This window comes from Oratosquilla oratoria, chromosome 17 (genome assembly GCF_046742065.1).
Source record: "Oratosquilla oratoria isolate Oo_2021 chromosome 17, ASM4674206v1, whole genome shotgun sequence".
Taxonomy (NCBI): domain Eukaryota; kingdom Metazoa; phylum Arthropoda; class Malacostraca; order Stomatopoda; family Squillidae; genus Oratosquilla; species Oratosquilla oratoria.
In genome coordinates, this window is record NC_134793.1 from 5,757,638 (window position 1) to 5,780,406 (window position 22,769).

The window sequence follows — 22,769 nt, forward strand, 5'->3', positions numbered from 1 at the left end:
ATGAGTACCACCAGGTACGGAATGAACCAATGTAGAAAACTGACCCATCGAAGTTATGCGACGGACAAAGAATGTTTTCTCTTTAAAAATCGTTTAATGGGGTTTAACGATAATTCTATTAGATCAATGTTGACATAAAATCACTAACAACACCGTCAGTAGATAGGACGTGCGGATGCCGAGGTCTTCCTGGTGAAGGAGTGAAAGGTCTTGCAACTTCGAGTACAGTCGGGGCATGAATGGAATGTCAGGTCATGAGGAAGTCCCATTGTACTGTTCCTAAGTGAACGAAAACGGAAGGTGCTGAACGAAACTCATTGAGCGTTGCGCTGAAGCCCGCCAAATAATGGAATGCTGGGGAAGGGTTCTTTTTTAATTCACATTTTTTGTCTCTTTTTCAAACCATAACGTGGTTACAATGATGGAAGACCTTCCGTACAGGAAGATATTTTCTATTCTAATTAGGTTGCTGCCATTTTTTTTTTTTTTTTTTTTTTTGTGCCACCCTTCCCTATTTTCATTATCTTTTTGTGATTACTATTGCCTTTGTTACAAACAACATCACTTCGCTATTATTATCAATTATACCATAACATTTGTTTTGCGAGCATTATTTACGCCACAATGATTATTAGCAAATAATTTTAATGTTCAAATATAACGATGAAAACGAATTTCACAGCAGTAAAGCTGTGAATGGTAGAGATAGTGCAAGAGGTAGTGGTCACGATGTATGGTATTACTATAAAGTAGTACCAACCAAATCATGAGAGATGTGCTGTTAGAATTAAGACGAAGTTTGTATTACCTCCCACCGTGAGAATATTTTTGTTTACATCACAGCGATTGTAGTCCGTATCCAGCTGGCTCTAATATGCTCGATTCCTCAAGGGCTAACGGTACATCCATCTATGTTTATGGAATTCTGTTCGTTAAAATCAATCTCCACTTCTTCTTTTTTCGATCTCCACAACTGGGTTAGTATGCAACACAGCTGGATGTACTTTCATTATCTACCGGAGTCAGGAACCTGCTATTAGAGAATTTGTGAGGTAGACTTCGGCAGGGGCTTACGCAGGAATTGTTGTAGGTGGGAGTAGAATTGTTTTGTAGGGGAAAGGGTGTAAAATTAAAGATACTATACATACATGGTTAATGGTAAAGGGTTATATAGAAATACACACTTCAAATTGGCCGCATAGGCTTATATTCACATTATTTACATAAGATATATTTTGACTCAATTATATACTGATATTCTTTAACTTAGAAAAAAAAAGATAGATTATATGTGACAATCGGCAAAGTTTCAAACACACCCTGGATTTCTTGGGGGCCAACTGCCCCCCTTGCCCCGCTCTCCGGATGTCTATGGACGTCGGAGTGAACTATCTCCCCTTCACCTATCTTCATCACCTCAACTTCGCGTGGATATGCAGCCACGGGGGCCTGGTACTCGGTACCAAGGTCCATATAGTATACTATATGGACCTTGCTCGGTACCTGGGTGACTCTTCCCCCTCCTCTTTCCTCCTCCTCCTCCTCCTCCTCCTCCTCCCCTCTTCCTTCTCCTCCCGCTAGCTATAGAGACAATCTCACACGACAATAAAGACAACAGTCCAACGTTTTTTTTTTTTTTTTTCAGAGAGATCAATGAGTTGGTCAAAGTATTGCTGCTGGTGACTTGCCTCCACCAACAACTTTTATCAGAATCAAATATGTTAATCCCTCTAGATACTGGAATGAATCCTTAACCCATGGGGGGGCGGTAGAGTGGCGCCCTTGCATTATATTATTCTGGCTGCCTCTGGGCGACTTTGATTAGAGGAGATGGAGAGTATTGTCACGATGCCTAAATGTCAAGTCCACTCGCTCCGTCTGTCTCGGAGAGATCCAAGAGGAAGTGAACTAGAATGAGAGAAAAGGAAGAGGAAGAAGAGGAAGGAGAGAGAGAGAGAGAGAGAGAGAGAGAGAGAGAGAGAGAGAGAGAGAGAGAGAAGGAGGGAGCAAAAATGGGAGATGATGGGTAGGAGATGAGGAAAGAGAAAGGGAGAAGGAACAAGACAAGAGGGGATGGATTAAGAAACAAAAAGGAGTGAGGAAGAAAGGGGGGGAGGGAGAACTAGGGAGGACGGAGTGGAGATATAGAGAGAAAGGGAGAGGAAGCGAGAGAGGAATGGCAGAAAGGTAAAGGAAGGAGGAAGAGGAAGAGAGGAATAGGTGGAAATATAAAGAGTGAAGGGAAGTGAGAGAAAACGAGCCAGAAACAGGGAGAGAAATTGTAAGGGAGCGAGAGAGGAAGATGCGGAAAGAGAAAGGAGAGAGGGAGAGTGGATGGGAGGAAGAGCGAGAGAAGACTGAGCGGAAACAAAAAGGGAGGAAGAAGGGGAGTAAATACGAGCAAAAGAGAACAAGGCGGAGATAGGAGAAAGGGATAGGAAGAGAGAGGACGGAGCAGAGACAGGAAAAAGGGAAGGGGCAAAGAGAGAAGGAGAGAGCGAGAGAGAGAGAGAGTGGGAAATAGAAAAGAGGGGAGTATATGCAGTAGGACTATCCTCAGAAGTTCTTTGATTCCCATTCAGGCAAAACAAATCCTCTTGGAGACTCCCGACCTCGGCATGAATCTAAAGGTCTCCTGTTGTTGTCCACACGCTTGACTTAAGGGCTTATTTTCCCTCCCACATCCTACCTCCAACCTCTATTTGAATAACTAGAATATGACTTTGCTTACACAAATCTAGACTTCTCTAAGAACATTTCAATAGTATGTCTAACATTCTCATAGGCTTACAATCTCTTCCTTCATCATTCAGCTTTGCTATATACGACGGAAAGATGAATTGATATTTGGAGATTTGAAAAATAAGATATTGTAACCGAAGTCGTCTTTACTCAAACGAACTCTCAACGGTCGGCGCTGGTGAAGCCCGTGGAAGCCCAGTGTGATAAGCCCTTTACCATCGGAAGCCTACTGTGACCATAATGTCTGTCCATCGCTCAGTTCGACTGGAGTGAAGTCGAGCATGAGGTCTTCACGCTCACGATCCTCCTGCGCGCGACCCAACACTTCGTCTATCAAAGATTACACCACAACAATCGGAGCGTGTCTGTTCGCACACCATGAAAACAGCTCATAGAACATAAAGAGATACTATATAAAATGTGGATGAAAAGAAAAAAACATAAGAACGGGTCTACAGTAAGATATCAAGAAAAAAAGACATTTGATCCAACTTCTCCTTAACCTTTCCTAACATTCAGTGACCCCACCCCCCTACCTCCCTCTCTCCCTCCCTAGCTCCCCCGTTCCCCCAGTTCTTCTTATTTAATCTCAGTCATGTGTATTTCGACTATGCACTTGAAAAAGTTGTAACAAGGGAAACGTCGCACTAATAAAGGCTTCGTCCTCACATTTGGTGTTTATTTCGATCGAAAAACAAAAATAATCCAAAAGTAGCTGTCGATGTAAAGACTATAGCTCCGCATCTACATCTAACCATCTCTCTCGCCTTTTCCAGCCGACAACCGACTTCCAGCGACGGAGGAAGGGGGAGGAGGATGTGGGCGAAGCAGAAGAAAGCGGCGAGGGCAGCGGCGCTGTTCCTGGTGTACCTGCAGGTACACTGCGTCTGCGCGCAGCTCAACCGGGCGCCCGAGTTCCTTCAGGGAGGAGACATGGAGAGGTTCTCCCTCAGGTGAGTCTTGTTGAAGGTTTTAGGTCTTTTTTTTAAGACGATGAAAACGAAGTTTACTTTTTTCGATTTAGATCAATTAGTCATTCTTCATGTTCGTTTCCTTTGACATCGTCATGTGTACATTATAGTCGATTAATTTGAATGTATCGTGTAATTCACCATGGAATTACATGCTGGACTTGTGATTGACGGATATTATCTCCCAAATGAGAGTTTCATAGTTTGTATGGTCCAGTCTATAAACAATGGGTCAGTGTGTGTGTGTTTGTGTTTGTGTGTGTGTGTGTGTGTGTGTGTGTGTGTGTGTGTGTGTGTGTGTGTGTGTGTGTGTGTGTGTGTGTGTGTGTGTGTGTGTGTGTGTGTGTATTACCATGCTTATATGCTCTCATATTGATTTCTAATTTCCCCTTTCCCGTCTGCGTCTTCCCAGGGAGGACACGTCCGCGGGGGCCCAGGTGTACACCTTGCGGGGGCTGGACCCTGAGGGCACCAGCTTAGACTACAGCATCAGCGGCGACGAGCTGAGCGTCAACAGGACAAGCGGAGTGGTCACCCTGGTGCGGCCTCTGGACCGCGAAACCAGCGACGTCCTCGAGTTCATCATCACCATCACAGGTGCGCCACATCATGTCACGTTGCGTCAGGTCACGTGACTATGTGACAGTCGAGTACAATGAGAGAAATATTATCGCATAATAGATTTGAATTGGACGAATTTAGATTTAAGAAAGAAGTAGGCAAGAAATTATTTACCAATTTGGTTAACAAATGGAGCAGACTTAGTAACCATGTAGTAAGCGCTGAAGCTATTGGTTGTGTTAAAAGGAGGTTAGATAGATTTATGGATGGGGATAATAGATGTCAATAGACATGGAACTGCCTAGTGTAGGCCTCATGGTCTCATGCAGTCTTTTTCATTATGTTGTGTTCTTGCGTTCTTATGAGGATTGGATTCTAAAAATGGGATTGGATAATTTTTAATGGGGTTAGATTTTTTGTAATAAGTTTTGATCCTCTTAATAGGGTTGGATTCTTCCTAAAGGACCCGAATTCGCTAAAAAAAAAATCCAACCACCTTAAGAGGGATTCATCACCCTTTAAAAGGGATCCGACTTCATTAGAAAGGATCCAAACCCCTTAAATCTTCTTTGGGTAACCTCTTCCTCCTCTCTGTTTAGACCAACGGGTGTACAACACCGAGCCCAACACGGTCCCTCTTCGGCGAAGGGTACCCATCCTCGACGTGAACGACAACGCCCCGAAGTTCCGGGGGGCGCCGTACAAGGTCCGGATCCGTGAGTCCGCGTCCCCTGGCGCCACGCTCTTCAGCAAGATGTACGTCTCCGACGCCGACATCGGTGCCAATGCGGACGTCACCCTCGAGTGCATCGTGGAGGAGGTGGGTGGCTTCGAGGGAGTTCGGTGATGTACTTTGGGTCTTTACTCCTTCGCCAAAGTGACGTGTTTTATGTGTGTTCCCCCATTTGGGTACTGACGCCATAAATTTTACGTAGTCAATAGCTTAGGGACTATAATGGTGTCTCTATGGACCAGAGACACGCAGCATTATTTTACGCTTGAAGACTAATCCTCGTTAAAAAAAGAAAGAATGCTGATGACTTTTAACCTTTTGTATTCCTTCTTTCAGCAACCCTCCTAACTTCTCCTTTGCCATCTCTATGACTTAGCCTCCCTCTTCATCCCGACACTGTCCCTAAAGACAGAAGTGTTGGTTATCAGTGACTAAATACTATACAATACATCGCACTGGTTCAGTATCCCAGTTAGGTCTGCCCAACCCTAGCCTAGGCGCAATTGAGACGCAGGCGACGCAGCACAGAGTAAAGGCAGACTTCCTGTTGCTGAACTGTAGTACACTTTGAACTTCTTTCTCACTTAAAATGCTTCTAGATGAACAACCTCACCTTTTCAAATAAGAGAAAAGTTCAAATTGTACTTCAATTCAGCAGCAGGAAGGCTGCCTTTGTTCTGTGCTGCTCCACCTGTGTCGCCTGCGTCCCAGTTTGCGCTCAGGCTAACATCTGGCGAGGAGCTGTTACGCCAAGAGTCGTTTAGATGCGCACCAGCCAAAGGTGACAAACCTGGCCGCATGATATAAATTATTCAAATCCCTGGTAATCCAGTAAATGGGACCTTGTTTGCATTCTTGTACAAATGACTGCACGAGGATACTATAGAAAATAAATTCTCTAAGTGTTCAGAGTGTGTCTAGGTCCCCCAGCGGCTGTATGCTTTCTTTCTACTGTGTGTGTGTGTGTGTGTGTGTGTGTGTGTGTGTGTGTGTGTGTGTGTGTGTGTGTGTGTGTGTGTGTGTGTGTGTGTGTGTGTGTGTGTGTGTGTGTGCGTGCTCGCGCGCATATATCTTATCAGAGTTCCGTCTTCTTCGACCACAGTCTCCAGAGGCGTGCGACCAGTTCGAGGTTCGAGGTGCCCGCCTGGAGGAAGGAGACTACGTGGGCATCGTCTCCCTTCGTCGTCCTCTCGACTATGAGAAGCGAAGGCAGTACACCATGGCGGTAAGTAACCTCCTGTCTGACTTTTGTTCATATTCTTTGGGGTTTTGGGGGATTTTCTGAGGCCCGTGTCATCGTGCTAGACATATCAAAAGTATCTGGTAGTTTGGCACGAACCTTTGATGCCTAAGCTAAACTTCCCTCTTACACTATTTATCCTTCTTTCTGTTCCCCCATTTCTGATTTAATTTCAATTCATTCTATAGCTGCTGTTGCAAGCGGTCACTGGTCTTTTACCGACCTACCGAGATTTATTCCGTCTCCTATTCCTTATCTCCTGTTCATCATTTCAGGCCCTCTCTCCTTTCCCCCATCACTCCTACCTCTCCTTCCTTCCCTTCCTCTGTCTCCTTTCCCTTTATTCTTGCCTTACCCCCTCCCCTTTGTGTACAATCTGTCAAAATTGTATTTTCATTGAAACTACAACTACTAATACGGCTCTCATGTATACTCTTTGTCTACAACCATCACCACTAATGATTATAATAACTATAACAAGGATGGGTTTGTCACAATAGATCGCATGCCCACATATACTAATACAGTACATGCCTTCGTCCAGTGGTGGGATTCAGCCGATTCTTATCGGTTCATACGAACCTATTCTTGGAATTTCATGATACTCCGCGAACCGGTTATTAAAAATTGGCTTATACTGGTTATAACACAGCTTAAGTGATACCTGCATGCTGCTGGTACAGTGAGAGAACCTGTTGTTAAAAAAAAAATAATCCCACCACTGACTTCAAAGCCCACAACTAGGACTTACATAATGATACCAAAGACCTTGTCATATAAACAATTAGTTTCACAAGGTCTTTCACAAATATCATAGAGTAATCCTGTCTTTCAGCCAAATTCCTGCTTTCGACACATCTGCACTTAAAACCATAACTTCCACCTCCTCTGTAATCGCCACCAAATCTGCCAAACCTCATGTCCCATCATTATATCCCCACCACTCATAGTATCCTGGAATCGCCTGCAAACATGTTTGTCTAGCTATATCTTCTTTTCCCCCAGGTTAATTATGTAGATTAGCTTGTGAATAAAATTGCTTGGCACTAATTAGAACAAAATCATTGAATGTTCAAAAAATTATCCAGTGGGCCAAAGTGATTAATCAAAATTGGGCTGATCAAGATGGTTGTAACCACGTTTGGACCAGAATATTTCCTAAATTGAATAATATTTTCTGGCGTTAGCATAGTTTACAAATGATAATCAAATGGACCAAGAGATTAGGAACACGCTGTTGCCAGCACTGATCCCTGAGGCACAGCGCTTGTTACTCCCCTCCACTCAAAGTGCTTTTCTCTGTTGTTCTGACACCATTCCCACCACCAACAGTGACAATACCTTGCCTTGGCCTTTTTTTTTTTCGTGGTTTTCGGGGCTGGTACCCGCTCGGATCTCAACCCTGTCTGTGGTCCGGAACTGTTCATACATGAACGCAGGAGACGGTGTCCATGGTATGCCACTGTAGTGACGATACCCGGAGGAAGCTGATATATCACACAGTGACGCCCAAGTCACCTCAGATCCGAGGTGAGCAGCTGTCGGGGGCCATTACTCAGAGTGAATGCCATTCCTAACCCTCCTGTCTCCTCCCATGTAGGTTCGCGCCCGCGACAACGGTGAGGAACGACAGCTGAGTTCGACGGCGTACCTGGAGCTGGAGGTAGAGGATGTGCAGGACCAGCCTCCAGTTTTCGAGTTGGCACCCTTCAGCGCTACTGTCAGGGAGGCCAGTCCACAGGTAAGTATTGATGAGCTCTTGGCTAGACACTGCCTCACACAATTCGGAGTTGAAGTGGGAGGAAAGGGTATGAAGGGGAACATACAGAGACTTTTTATGTAACGTCTATTTTATTCAAATACGGCATTTGTTTATCCGTATGTTGTCATTAAAATAACTATTAATTTATCTACCATTATATTACTTGTTTGTGGTTCTACATTAGTAAATAACTGGCCATACACTAACAAAAAGTACGTTATTTGATTATTCATATCTATAAACCACACGAGTAAAATAGGGTTGCCAGGCATGGGAACCAAACACCCCCCTCATTCCTGCAATGATATAATGAACAAAAAATATCACAATTCAACTTATTCAAATTTTAGTACTAGTTAGCTATTATTAAGCACCAAATAAAAGTTGAAATTATTATATATAATAAAGTAAATAGGCTATCGAGAAGATGAAACTACATTGTTTACATTAAACTGTCATTTCACTGCGGTCGCATACAAACTCAACGAAAGAGTAAAGGAAATCCTTCCTAGTCGTATGGAAACAAAGAATCGTTCAGGACAAGAGCCAGAACATGCTGATCATGAAAATTAAAAGGGAGTAAGTAATGTATACCATCAGTTATAACTAGTCACAATTAATGACTAATGTCGTATAGATTCTTAGTGCCTGACATCATGCTTCTCACAGGGCACAGAAGTCCTGGAAATCTCTGCCCGGGACGGCGACCTGGGTGACCCTCGACCTCTGCAGCTCTCCCTGGAGGATGACACTTATGGGTACTTCGCCCTCGAGAACACAAGAGCAACCGAGGATGGAGGTGTCACCACCACCTTGGTCACCTCAGGGGTCAGTCTCGACCGTGAAGATCCACTCATCCTCAACAACGGTGGCATTTACTCCTTCAAAGTCAGGGTAAGTGGCAGGGAGCAAGTTTTTGACATAAGAATTAGGTTGTTGTTGTTGGGGGGGGCGACTATAGAGGGAGCATTGTGCACTAGGTAGGTGATTCATGAGATATGGGACTGGAGAAGGTAGAAGGACTGATAAAAAAAATCTTGACATTTTCATTTTATTTACTTAATGATTTACTTATTCATTTATTTAATTCAATTATTTTAACATTTTAATTCTTTTACATTGTTTATCTTCCATTTGTTCTTTACCTCATTTGAATGTTGTGAGGCCTCATCAATCTGTTGTCCCAGGTCTCTCATGCTGGAGATGCGTGACTTCCGGGTAATTAGCAATGACCACCATAGGCCTCATTTCTTGTCCAAATGAACGAGAACCTCATATGAATCTGACAATCTTGAGACCTTTATAGTGGAGAGGGATATGACTATCAGGGAAAATGTGGGTTAAGAAACTTAATAAATGAACAAAAAAAAAAAAGGGTAATAGAACCTAACCTAATCAAAGTAACCTAACACATTCCCCTCCTGATGTAATTTAATTCAACCTGACATAATTTCATCAGTTCATGAAAACTAAAGATAAGGAAAAATAGAAATATTCACATATAAAAAATATACAAGCACACAATATATGCCACAAATCAACTGGGTATGGTAAAATTGCCATTAAAGAAGCAGTAATAATAGAAATAAATTAGAGCAATGGTTCTTAACTATTTTAATTCACATGCCCTCCCTTAGTAGTTTACCCTTGTATCCATGACCCTCACCTCCATCCACAAAAGAGTGCAAAATGAATAAATCATCTAGTAATGAAAAAAAAATGTATCCATTTGTTTTATTGAATAAGTGCGGAACTCAAGAAACCGAAGGAAAAGTGAAGAGCTATTTGCCAAATAAGTCAGCAGAACAGGAATAGGGGCGGAAGAATGACTATGAGAACAAACTAATGGAGGTGTTATGAAGTGGCCTTGCTGTGGATGTGCTGTGTCTTGCGACACTGTTTCTGACCCAGGGCAGTGGACAGGATGCAGGGATGACTCGTCATCCAGGAGGTGCCAAGATTAGAGGGGAGTGGAATATATGGGAAATGGAATGGGTGGGAGTTGTTTCTATGCCTTTTTCTTTTTGGGTACCCCCCATGTAGGGGGAAAAATCCTTTGGTATATGTATGTAGATAGAGTGAGAAATGAGGAGGTGAGGAGGAGAACAGGGGTGAAAAAGGATTTGGGAGAGAGGGTTGATGAAAGAATATTAGGATGGTTTGGACACATGGAAAGAATGAGTGGAGAAAGACTAGTAAAAGAGGTATGGAAGGCAGATGTGGAGGGAGTGAACATGAGGGGACGTCCTAGGATGAGGTGGATGGATGGGGTGAAGGGGGCTTTGGGGAAGAGGGGAATGTCTGTTGAGGAAGGAAGGGAGAGGATGGAAGACAGAGGTGAGTGGAGAATGGTTGTATATGGATGATGTTGTGACTGCATGAGGAGGAATGGGCGGGGGGGTGGGGTAGTATGTGTGAGTAAATTTTGACGCAGCCCGAAGGGATTTCTCCCCGTCCTCTCCTTATATGCAAAGGGGGACGGAGAGGGGGGGTCGCTGATTAAATGAAGCGGCCTTGCTGTGGATGTACTGTGTCTTGCAACACTGCTTCTGACCCAGGGCGGTGGGCAGGGTGCAGGGATGACCCGTCATCCAGGAGGTGCTCAGATGAGAGGAAGGGTGGGAGGGGTGTGGAGTGTATTTAGGGATGAAATGGGTGGGAGTGTTTTTATGCCTTTCCCTTTTTGGCTACCCCCCATGTAGGGGGAAAAAGCCTTTGGTATGTATGTATGTTAATGAATAAATGGAATAAGTAAAAGAAATTACAGGAGCACTGTGTTTGGAGATGAGATGCAAATGTAATTAGGAATACAATTGTACCTGTTTGATATGCCTCTTACCCCTTAGGCTGAAGAGGAGGGAACTGGTGAAACAGCTGTGGCTGAAGTTGTTATTGTTGTGACGGATGTGGATGACCAGGTTCCCAAGTTCAACGAAGAGAGTTTCGATGTTGAAGTCTCTGAAGACATTGGTAAGGAAGGAACCACTTGGCCTAGACACCAACTTATGTGACTCCAACCATACAAAGCTGAATTAAATTATCACTCATTAATTAGAAAGTTGTATAGTAAATATAGTTCATTGAACATCTCTAGTGAAGAGAATAAATTACACAAATTTGTAATTAGTATGAATTCACATTACATAGGAAACATAGTATTTGGTATTAAAGTAGGTACTGGAGCCCTTACAATATGATACATGATGCAAGACACAAGGTATTCATGATAAACTCTTGAGTCATGGTGTGTGGTTATCTGGCATTATGATATTGTTGAGTAGATATTTGACTCCTAATGTTTATATAAATGACCTTGATGCATAAATTTTTTACTCTGTGCCCCACCACAGCGGATGGGACACCACTCCCTGGCCTCAACATGGTGGTGACGGATGGTGATGTGGGAAACAATGCCAAGTTCAACCTTAGCCTCGAGGATATCTTTGGGTCTACGGGTGTCTTCTCCATCTTCCCTGAAACGGCTGTGGGTAGGACGCCTGTCATCCTCAAGGTCAAAGATTCCACCCGCCTCGACTATGAGGATCCAGAGAGATCAAATTTTGTCTTTAAGGGTAAGTGACCTCTAGGACTGTTTATAAAGGTTATCTGTTTATTTCAACCTGATGGAAAGTTTTTAGATTGCGATCATGTCAGCCATTGTGATAGGGGGACAAAGCCTTTGGTATATGTAATTTGATGAAGATTGTATGAAGTGAAGAAAAACAAATTAAAAGAAAAATTATTTTTAGATTAACTATCTGTATACCAAAAGGCTTTTTTCCCCTTTATAAGAGAAGTAGCCAACCAAGCCCAGTCTGGCTATCAAATTAACTGCAATTAATTAATTAATAGTTGCCTTGAGTTTTGCTAAATAGAAAACCCACTGCCCCACAATGGCTGACAACATTCCTTAAACCTCGCTGGGAAGAAACTTTAGATTGATGTCTGCATTGTGTGAGTGTGGGACTGTTTCTATGTCACAAACTAAAAGTGTCAGGGAGGATGGAGCAATTTGCTCTCCATATGCAAAAAATTGTAAGAAATACAGCTCAAGTTGATGGAGCTTGGGCCCAGTTTGGAGACGGAATGTCAGCCCATAAAGGTTACACCTACTGGTGAAGGTGAGGGAGTTGACATTTCCAAATTAAATACATGTATTCAGTAACTAGGCTGGCTGCCTCCCATATTAGGGAAGAGGCCTTTGGTATATAGATAGATTCACTAACGGAAGGGGGGGGGGTCGTCGATTAAGCGAGGCAGTCTTGCTGTGGATGTGCTGCCAGGGCAGTGGGCAGGATACAGGAATGACCTGTTGTCCATGAGGAGCTAAGATGAGAGGGAGGAAAGGGTGGTGGATGGGAGTAGAATAGGTGGGAATATAATGGATGGGAGTGGGTATGCCTTTTGACTTGGCTGCCTTCGTGGCAAGGGAAAAAGCCCTTGGTATATTGATAGATAAATTCAGTAACTTACTTAAGAAGATCAATGCCTTCTCAAAAAAATAAAGTAGAATAAGATAAATAACTAAAAGGCCAAGGTGACATCCTGTAGAGATGTAAGGCTGGGTAATGTAAGATAATTTCATTTAAGTGAAGGAGCAGACTTGGGACAAAATAGTCGTGTTTGATCAAGACCTCATTTTCTCACAAGTCTGACCCCACTTATTAGTCAAAACAAAATTTACAGATTTCATCACCCTTACAATGGGGGTTAGTTTATCTGGATGCAGTGTATACTTCAGTTTGCTTAGATTTTTATCTGATAATTTGACTTATTTACAGAAACTTGGATTTAAAGGGTGAAAAACTATCTTGATTAACACTTATGGCTTAAATGGCCACTTTACTGTCTTGTTCTGACTGTCACCCAACAGTTTTAAGCTTATGCCTCTAGGATTAAGGGACAGTACTTTTCCAATGACTACAGTAACTTAGTACAATTGTATGATTAATTGCGTATACACCTTAATCCACATAATGCACAGGCCGTAGCCAGAACAAAATCTTTAATGCAATTTTCTTAGGGTGGCTTATAATATTACAGGCTACAAGGTTTTATTTCTAGATATCATATGTTTTAACCATCTCCAATCCCTGACCCACTACCCTTGCATTTACCTCTCGCACTACCCCATCCATGTATAAGTTGAACAGCCAGGGTGACATAATGCATCCTTGACGAAGTCCCACCTTTACCTCAAACCACTCACTCTCTCCATTTCTAATCCTGACACAAGCTCTACTACTCTCATAAAAACTCTTGACAGCTCCGAGAAGCTTTCCTCCTATCCCATATATCCCACAGTGCCTTTCTGTCTACCCTGTCATAAGCCTTTTCCAGATCCATAAAGGCCCAAAAAACATCCTTCCCCTTTCCTATAGCTTTCTCACATATCTGTCTTAATGAAGCGGCCTTGCTGTGGATGTGCTGTGTCTTGCGACACTGCTTCTGACCCAGGGCAGTGGACAGGGTGCAGGGATGACCCGTCATCTAGGAGGTGCTAAGATGGGAGGGAGGGTGGAGGGGTGTGGAGTGTTTTCAGGGATGGAATGGGTGGGAATGATTTTATGCCTTTTCCTTTTTGGCTACCTCCCTAGTAAGGGGGAAAAAGCCTTGGTATATGTATGTATGTATATGTTTTAAGTTATTGTAGTAATGACCAGGTTACTGACTAAGCTAAAATATAGGAGAAGTGTTACATGATCAATGTTAATTCTATATTTGCATGATTCTATTTTCTATCTGTATACCAAGGGTTTTTTCTTCCTTATATGGGAGGTAGCCAAGTCAAAAGACACACAATTGCTACCATCCATTTCTCTCCCACCCATTCTACTCCCATCAACCACCCTTGTTTCCCTTTTGTCTTAGCTCCTCATGGATGAAGGGACATTACTGTCTCCTGCCTTGGGTCAAAAACAATGCAGTAAGACCATTGCTGCAAGACTAATGCAGCATAAGGTTCAATTTTACAATATACTCATATAAATTTCAGGGCCCATGATTTTTGTACAAAAAGAACAAACTATTTTAAGCAGCACTTGGTCTCCACTGGGCTCACTGGCTCAATTTTCTTTTTCTCTTTTATCCTTCTTAGTGGTGGCAAGCCAGCAAGGTCAGCCAGTCTCCTCAGCTGTTGTCAATGTCACTGTTGCTGATGCCAATGACAATCCACCCACATTCATGGAAGAGTCTTACAGGTGAGAGAAAAGATATACAATGTATTTGTGTAGTGTGTTGTATGAAAGAGAGAGATAGAGCAGGTTTTTTCTTTTTTCCTTTTAACTGTTAGCCTGGAACATCAAAATTTAGTGTAAAAAGCCCATTGTGCTTTCAGCATTGTCATTCAGACTAACTATTCAAACAGAACTTGCATTTAAGACTGTGTAATAAAGCAGCCCCTAGATGAAAAAAAAATATATAAGGCCTAGGCATTCTGAGGGTAGTGATTCTAGTATTATACCTATAATCCCATTAGTTTAGTTTCCTTTTCTAACCATTTGCTTTCTTGCAATTTTTAGGATAGAAATTTTTTTCTTTGTGTCTTCCTTCTAATTCTTTATTTTCTTTGTCTTACTTTTCTTCATATTGAATTGTATTAAATGATCTGCATTAATTATGAATACAAGTTCCTCAGTGCATAAGAGAATGAAAATATCAGCTAATGAACTTTCTTGTACCTCAACTATCAGGTATCGTGTGAAGGAGGACATCAGGAGTGGGGAGATTGTGGCAACACTCACTGCCAATGACTCTGATTCTGGTGTATTTGGCACTGTGAGGTAAGATGTAATACCTTGTTTTTGATTAATCCACTACAGCTTGATGGCATTGGGGAAGATCAATTTGGTTTTAACAAAGGGAAAGGGTGTGTTGATAAAATTTTGTCAGTAAAGCAGATATGTGAGAAGCTTTTGGCAAAGGGTAAGGATGTCTTTTGAGCTTGTACATATTTCGAGAAGGCATAATGGGATATGGTGTGGATGTATAGGATAGGAGGAAGTCTGTTGAGGACAATCAAAAGTTTTATGCTTCCATTACTTCGTATTACTCAGTTGATGAAAGAGTATTTGGATGGTTTGGACACATGGAAAGAATGAGTGAAGAAAGATTGGTAAAAGAGGTATGGAATGCAGAGATGGATGGAGTGAACTGGAAGGGGTGACAAAGGATGAGATAGATGGATGTAGTAAAAGGGGTGTTGAGGGTGAGTGGCGAGTGGTTGTATATGGATGATGCTGTGATGCATGGAAGAAAGTGGGTGGGGGATAGGGGGTTAGAGAGTGGGTATACTTGAATGATATTTGGACGCAGCAGGAAGGGACTTCTCCCCGTCTTTTCTTTTTCTGCATGAGGGGGCAGGGAGGGGTGTCACTGATTAAATGAAATGGCCTTGCTGTGTCTTGCTGCTTCTGACCCAGGGCAATGGACAAGATGCAGGGATGACCTGTCATCCAAGAGGTGCCAAGAAAAGAGGGAGGGAGAAAGTAGAGTGGGGGGGTGGGTGGAATTATGCCTTTTGATTTGGCTACCTCCCTTGTAAGGGGGGAAAAAGCCCTTGATATATATATATATATATTTCCCTGTGATGGGGGAAAAGAATACTGCCACCAAGTTTTCCCACTTGGATCGTAAGAGGCGAGAAGAAAGGGACGGGGAGAGGGACTAGGCATCCTTCTCCCTGTAGCCCCAAGGGGCAAATTCCTAAAAATCAAAGGAAAGGCATAAGGGGTGCTGGAGGGCCTCGGGCCAGCACCCTAAGGTTTGGGTCTTTTAATGTGCGTGGATGTGGTACAGATGAGAGTAAAAGGGAAGAGATAGGTAGTATGTTTGTGAGAAGAAAGTTGGATGTGTTGGCTTTGAGTGAAACTAAGTTGAAAGGGAAGGGTGAGTGTAAGTTTGGGAGTGTAAGTGGGAGGTTATCAGGAGTGAAGAGAGGGCGAGGGAGGGAAGGGGTGGCTATTCTAGTAAGTGAGGAGATAGGTAAAGGGGTAGTGGAGTGGAAGGAGGTTTCCTCAAGGATAATGTGGATGAAGGTGAAACTGGGAAAGGAGATGTGGGTCTTTGTAAGTGCATATGGGCCGGGCAGTGAGAAGAACATGGAAGAAAGGGAGGCCTTTTGGATAGATTTAAATGAGTGCATAGAGGGTTTAGGAAGAAATGTCAATGTAATAGTACTGGGAGACCTTAATGCTAGGGTGGGAAATGGTCCAATCGATGGAGTGGTTGGGAAGTGTGGAGTTCCAGGAAAGAATCGTAGTGGAGAGTTGATGGTGGAAATGTGTCTAGAAAGAGAGTTGATGATAGCAAATACAGTGTTTCGGAAGAAAGTCAAGCATAAGTACACATGGGAGAGGGTGGTGGAGGGAAGGGTGGTAGATAGAGCGCTAATGGATTATGTAGTGGTAAATAGGATTATGATAGGAAGAGTTAAGGATGTACATGTGCTAAGGGGAGAGGGTGGGGGAATATCAGATCATTTTTTGGTGGAAGGTAAGCTGAGAGTGGAGGATAGATGGAGAAGGAGGAAAGGGACAAAAGGTAGGGAGGTTCTTAGAGTGAACTCCTTGAATGAAAAGGAAAAGGAGAAGGAGTACGAAAAGAAGCTGAAGGAGGAGTGGGAGGGAGTAAAGGATAGAGCAGAGATGGGTGTGGAGGAGGAATGGGGATGGTTCAAGGAGGGAGTCTTAAAGTGTGCAAGGATGGTGTGTGGAACAAGAAGGACAGGGGGAAATAGAAGAAAGGGTAGTGAATGGTGGGATGAGGAAACAAAGAAGGCTGTAGAAGAGAAGAAGCGAGCATTCACAGATTGGTTACAAAAGAGGACAGGGGAGTCATATGAGACGTACAAAGAAAAGAAAAGAGAAGTAAAGCAAAAGGTAAAGGAGGCAAAGAGGAGAGCAGATGTGAAATGGGGTAGGAGTATGACAGAAAATTTTGAAAGTAATAAAAAGATGTTTTGGAAAGAAATTAAGAGAGGAAGAGGAGGCGAATCAAGTAGGGAAGAAAAGGTAAAAGGTACAGATGGAGAGTTGATAATGGAAGAGATGGCAGTGAGGGGAAGATGGGCAGAATATTTTAGGGAGTTGCTGAATGTGAAGGAGGATAGGGAAGGAAAGATAGCTGCAGTGGGAAATGCGAAGAAAATGAGAGTGATGAGTGAGGAGAATGGAGGAGAAATAAGGAAGGATGAGGTGAAGGCAGCTGTAAAGATGATGAAAGCAGGTAAGGCACCTGGTCTGGATGGATGTCATGCAGAATGCCTGAAAAAGGGAGGTGCAGTGATGGTGGACTGGTTGGTGAGGTTATTTAATGTTTGCTGGAGAGAGGGTAGAGTACCGGAGGACTGGAGTAGTGCCTGTATAGTTCCTCTTTACAAGGGAAAAGGGGACAAGTGTGAATGTAGTAATTTCAGAGGGATTAGCCTGTTGAGTGTAGTAGGGAAGGCTTATGGGAGGATCTTAATTGAGAGGATTAGGAGAGGAACAGAGGGAGTAATTGGTGAGGAACAGTGTGGATTTAGGACGGGTAGAGGTTGTGTAGATCAGATCTTTGTGGTAAGACAGATATGTGAGAAAGCTATAGGAAAGGGGAAGGATGTTTTTTGGGCTTTCATGGATCTGGAAAAGGCTTATGATAGGGTAGACAGAAAGGCACTGTGGGAGGTTATGCAGATTTATGGGATAGGAGGAAAGCTTTTGGGAGCTGTCAAGAGTTTTTATGAGAGCAGTAGAGCATGTGTTAGGATTAGAAATGGAGAGAGTGAGTGGTTTGAAGTAAAGGTGGGACTTCGTCAAGGATGCGTTATGTCGCCCTGGCTGTTCAACTTATACATGGATGGGGTGGTGCGAGAGGTGAATGCTAGAGTAGTGAGTCAGGGATTGGAGATGGTTAAAGAAAATGGAGAAAAGTGGGAGGTGAGCCAGCTGTTGTTTGCGGACGACACTGCGCTTGTGGCAGGGTCAGAGGAGGGATTGAGGAAGCTGGTGGCAGAGTTTGGGAGAGTATGTGATAGAAGAAAGCTAAAGATAAATGTAGGTAAAAGTAAGGTGATGAGATGTACAAGGGGTGAAAGTGGCAGTAGACTGGAAGTGAACATTAAGGGAGAGCGACTGGAGGAAGTGGATAGTTTTAGATACTTGGGTGCAAGTGTAGCAGGAAAAGGTGGAGTGAAGGTGGAGGTAGAATGTAGATTGAGAGAAGCGAGTAAATGCCTTGGTGGTTTAAAGAGTGTAATGAGGAATAGACATTTGGGAATGGATGCGAAGAGGAGACTGTATGAAGGAGTGATTGTGCCAACAGCACTGTATGGGGCAGAAACGTGGAACATAAGAGAAGAAGAGAGAAGGAGTTTGAATGTGTTTGAGATGAGGTGTCTGAGAAGTATGGTGGGGGTTACTAGGCTAGATAGAGTGAGAAATGAGGAGGTGAGGAGGAGAACAGGGGTGAAAAAGGATTTGGGAGATAGGGTTGATGAAAGAATATTAGGATGGTTTGGACACATGGAAAGAATGAGTGAAGAAAGACTAGTAAAAGAGGTATGGAAGGCAGATGTGGAGGGAGTGAACATGAGGGGACGTCCTAGGATGAGGTGGATGGATGGGGTGAAGGGGGCTTTGGGGAAGAGGGGAATGTCTGTTGAGGAAGGAAGGGAGAGGACGGAAGACAGAGGTGAGTGGAGAATGGTTGTATATGGATGATGTTGTGACTGCATGAGGAGGAATGGGCGGGGAAGTGGGGGGTGGGGTAGTATGTGTGAGTAAATTTTGACGCAGCCCGAAGGGATTTCTCCCCGTCCTCGCCTTATATGCAAAGGGGGACGGAGAGGGGGGGTCGCCGATTAAATGAAGCGGCCTCGCTGTGGATGTACTGTGTCTTGCGACACTGCTTCTGACCCAGGGCGGTGGGCAGGGTGCAGGGATGACCTGTCATCCAGGAGGTGCTCAGATGAGAGGAAGGGTGGGAGGGGTGTGAAGGGTATTTAGGGATGAAATGGGTGGGAGTGTTTTTATGCCTTTCCCTTTTTGGCTACCTCCCTTGGAAGGGGGAAAAAGCCTTGGTATATGTATGTATGTATGTATGTATATATCTACGTCCACTTCTCCATTCACCACTGCATGTAACCCCAAATACTTAAAACTCTCCACTTTCTTAAGCCTCTCACCCTTCACACTTGTATTCACATTGCCACCATCATCATTTCTTGTATATCTCATCACTTTACTTTTGCCCATATTCACTCATAATTCTTCTCCCACATATCCTTCCAAACTCAGTTACCACCTGCCTCAGTCTTCAGTGACCTGAGTACTGTAATCATATCGCCTCATTCTCTTTGATCTTTCAGTGTTGGCACACCCAGTCACTTAGGCTCCCCTCATGTGCCTCTCACTTGAAATATTTCCATCTTTCTGACCCTTTTCCCAGCTTTCATTAGTTAATATAGACATAGTCTCAATCCTTCTGCATCCTGAGGTTGTTGTGTAATAACCTTTATTAATTAGCATTCTATCCACATAGCTTTTACTATGTTGAAACAACAGGACCTGTTTCATGGAAAGTCAAAATGACCCAACTCCATATAGGTCTTGCATGTCATACAGAGGGTATTTCCTCAGCACAATCTTGCAATTGAAGTTACACTTTCAATGCTATCACAAAATCCAAATTCAAAGCCCTAATTATTACTTATTTTTTGGGACCAGCTCTATATAATATGCTATGAATTAATATTTCATAAGACATGCACAGAATATGCTAGTGGTATCATTCAATCAATCTGTTCCCCTAGATCTCTTGCACAAGATCCACAGTACTCTGGTACCTGGGAACAGCCACTGTATTGGCCCATAGGCCACTCAAGGGAGAAATATTGTGTTTTTGTCTTGGTATGGTTACATTGGGACAGTAGAAGATAAGGTGTTCTGCACCTTCTGTGTAATGGTTACATCTGGAGCAATTTGTTTCTGTGGCCAGTGCTATTCTGTGATGGTACTGTTTTAGTGCAGGGTGGTGCTAATAGTTGTACAGTAATAGTGATGGTCATAATAGGTGTGGTAATAGTAACAGTGTTTGTACTGATTGCAGTAATAGTGGTAGTGCTTTTTTGTAGTGATAGTATTGACAACTCAAGTAATGCCACCAACAGGTACAGCCTCAAGGGCTTTGGGGCTGAGAAGTTCCTGGTTGACGAAATGTCCGGGGAGATCTCAGTGGCTTCCTGCCGAAGGGAGATCTGTCTCGACTATGAGACTCAAAAGACCTACTCGCTTACCTACTCGGCTATGGATGGTGGCGGGAAGGTGACATCGGTCAACATATTCATAGAAGTCGAAGATGTCAACGACAATGCGCCTGTCTTCACACAGCGGGAGTACCGTCGAACTGTTGACCAAGGAGCTACTATCTTTGACCCACCCCTCATTGTTAAGGTGAATCATTCTGTGTATCAATACAGGCACACAAATAAACACAGACACACATAAGTTTATTTGTTAAAGTAAAGGCTTCAAGCAAAGTGCACAAATTCACTCACTTGCTGCCTGAAGTTCTACTTTTAGATCATTTTTACTCACATAACTAAAAGACTAGCATGTTTTACAAAGTGGTAATTCTCCAGTTATATAACTTCCTTTTTTCCATTTCCCTGGTGGTTGCATGGTACAGGCTCGGGACAAGGACGGCCCCTCTCAAGGAGGAGGCCTAGTCACGTACTCCCTCGAGGGTGGGAACACCGAAGATGGTGCCTTTGAGGTGGACAAAAACTCAGGACGTCTCACCATTCGTCGGCCACTATCCCATATGGACACCGACACAGGCACCTACACACTTACCATCAGGGCCACTGATGCAGGTATTTTCATTTAACTTGCAGACAGTGATAGAATATTTGTTACTAAGTTCTTTTTCGAAAAATAAGTATTTGATGCATCTCTTTTTCTCCCCACAGGCACACCTCCACTCTTCTCAGACATCAATGTGTACATTAATGTGGGTCACCACCTAAATAGACCTCCACGGTTCCGCCAGCTGGTGTATGAGACGGAAGTGGCTGAGAATGCTCCACCAGGTAGGATGATATAAGGGATAACTGACGTCTTAATCCCCTAAGCCTAGAGGCTTCCCCCAGAATAAAAGAATGGAAAACCCTATTAACTTTTCCCCATACTTTATAGGTGTTGCTATGTTTAATACAATCAAACACAGTCCAAGGACAGCTTCATTGGATAAGTTTTTGTTTCATGACAGCTGTCCCCGCCATAGAGTTATATATATTTGCTTTACCCCTGCAGGCACCAGTGTGATAGCTGTGCTGGCGACAGACCCTGATGGCTCAGATACAGCTGTGAAGTACTCCCTGACAGATGGTGCTAAGGACAACTTTGTCATTAATGGCTCCACAGGTGTCATCAGTGTTGCTAGTGAAGCCAATCTAGACCGTGATGCCAACCCTGATTATAAGGTACACATTCCACAGCTACTGTTCATGGTGTTTGAGAGCAACACAGTTATGTCGAATTATGACAAAAGAAACAATATAGATTTAATATATCTAGACTTTGCAAAAGCTTTTGATACCGTCCCACACGAAAGACTACTTACTAAATTAGCTTTGCATGGAATAAGTGGTAGCCTATTAGGTTGGACTAGTAATTGGTTGAAAGGTCGAAAACAGAGAGTTGTTTTAAATGGAAAAACTTCTGGATGGAAAAGTGTTGCAAGTGGAGTTCCTCAGGGTTCCGTTCTTGGGCCACTTCTATTCATAGTATATATAAATGATATAGACCATGGACTAAAATCTACTGTTTCCAAATTTGCTGATGATACAAAACTGTGCGGAGTGGCAAATGATCACTCAAACCAATTAGATATTCAAGAAGATTTAGATAAATTACAGCAATGGTCTGAAAAGTGGCTAATGAACTTTAACACAAGTAAATGCAAGGTAATGCACATAGGTAAAAATAACAGTAAGTACGATTACAAGTTAGTTGGAAATTCGTTAACAAAAGTGGATAGTGAAAAAGATCTCGGCGTAATTATCAGTAACGACCTCAAATCATCCAAGCAGTGTATTTCAGCCTCTGAGAAAGCAAATAAGATTCTGGGATTGATTGCGCGATCTTTTGATTTCAAAAGTCCATCACTCATTAACAAGCTATATAAATCGTTAGTTCGTCCACATTTGGAATATGCTGTTTCCGTATGGTCACCGAATCTCATTAAAGACATTGACAGACTGGAAAAAGTACAACGGCGAGCCACAAAACTGATTCCAAATATAAAAAATAAATCATACGAAAATCGACTTAAGCACATGAATCTGTTTTCCCTAAAAAAGCGTAGACTCAGAGGTGACTTGATACAGGTCTTTAAGATTTTAAAGGGAATTGACATCAAAAGTGACAAAATTTTCACATTGAATGAGAATCAGACAAGAAACAATGGTCTCAAACTGTCCGGAAATAGATTCAATTTGGAAGTAGGTAGAAACAACTTTGCCAACCGTGTAGTTAATGAATGGAATAAACTTCCTGCACAGGTAGTGCAATGTAGTTCAGTTCAAAGCTTTAAGAATCATTTAGATAAATACCTAAGTAAGATGCTGTAATGATTATGATTTATGTTATATTATTTGTTTTTGTTTTGTTATAATTTGTCTGTCTGATTTTCATTTATTATTAGTTATATGTCAATTTATTATCATTTACTATTTACCTGTTTATTATTTTTACTATACCTATGCATTTATTTATGTAT

General features: G+C 42.8%; 1 protein-coding gene across 1 annotated transcript in view; it reads left to right on the top strand.

Moving 5' to 3' along the window:
* LOC143034370 (cadherin-87A-like) overlaps positions 1 to 22,769 on the top strand; it is a 66,131-nt gene that overhangs the window by 7,881 nt on the left and 35,481 nt on the right. The window contains exons 2-15 of the mRNA XM_076200325.1: positions 3,519 to 3,695; positions 4,126 to 4,310; positions 4,874 to 5,094; positions 6,110 to 6,232; positions 7,848 to 7,988; positions 8,679 to 8,903; positions 10,856 to 10,979; positions 11,360 to 11,581; positions 14,107 to 14,209; positions 14,702 to 14,791; positions 20,158 to 20,440; positions 20,676 to 20,862; positions 20,959 to 21,078; positions 21,302 to 21,471. Of these exons, the coding sequence (XP_076056440.1) occupies positions 3,559 to 3,695; positions 4,126 to 4,310; positions 4,874 to 5,094; positions 6,110 to 6,232; positions 7,848 to 7,988; positions 8,679 to 8,903; positions 10,856 to 10,979; positions 11,360 to 11,581; positions 14,107 to 14,209; positions 14,702 to 14,791; positions 20,158 to 20,440; positions 20,676 to 20,862; positions 20,959 to 21,078; positions 21,302 to 21,471 (2,331 nt within the window). The 5' untranslated portion in view covers positions 3,519 to 3,558. The remainder of the gene's footprint in view (positions 1 to 3,518; positions 3,696 to 4,125; positions 4,311 to 4,873; positions 5,095 to 6,109; positions 6,233 to 7,847; positions 7,989 to 8,678; positions 8,904 to 10,855; positions 10,980 to 11,359; positions 11,582 to 14,106; positions 14,210 to 14,701; positions 14,792 to 20,157; positions 20,441 to 20,675; positions 20,863 to 20,958; positions 21,079 to 21,301; positions 21,472 to 22,769) is intronic.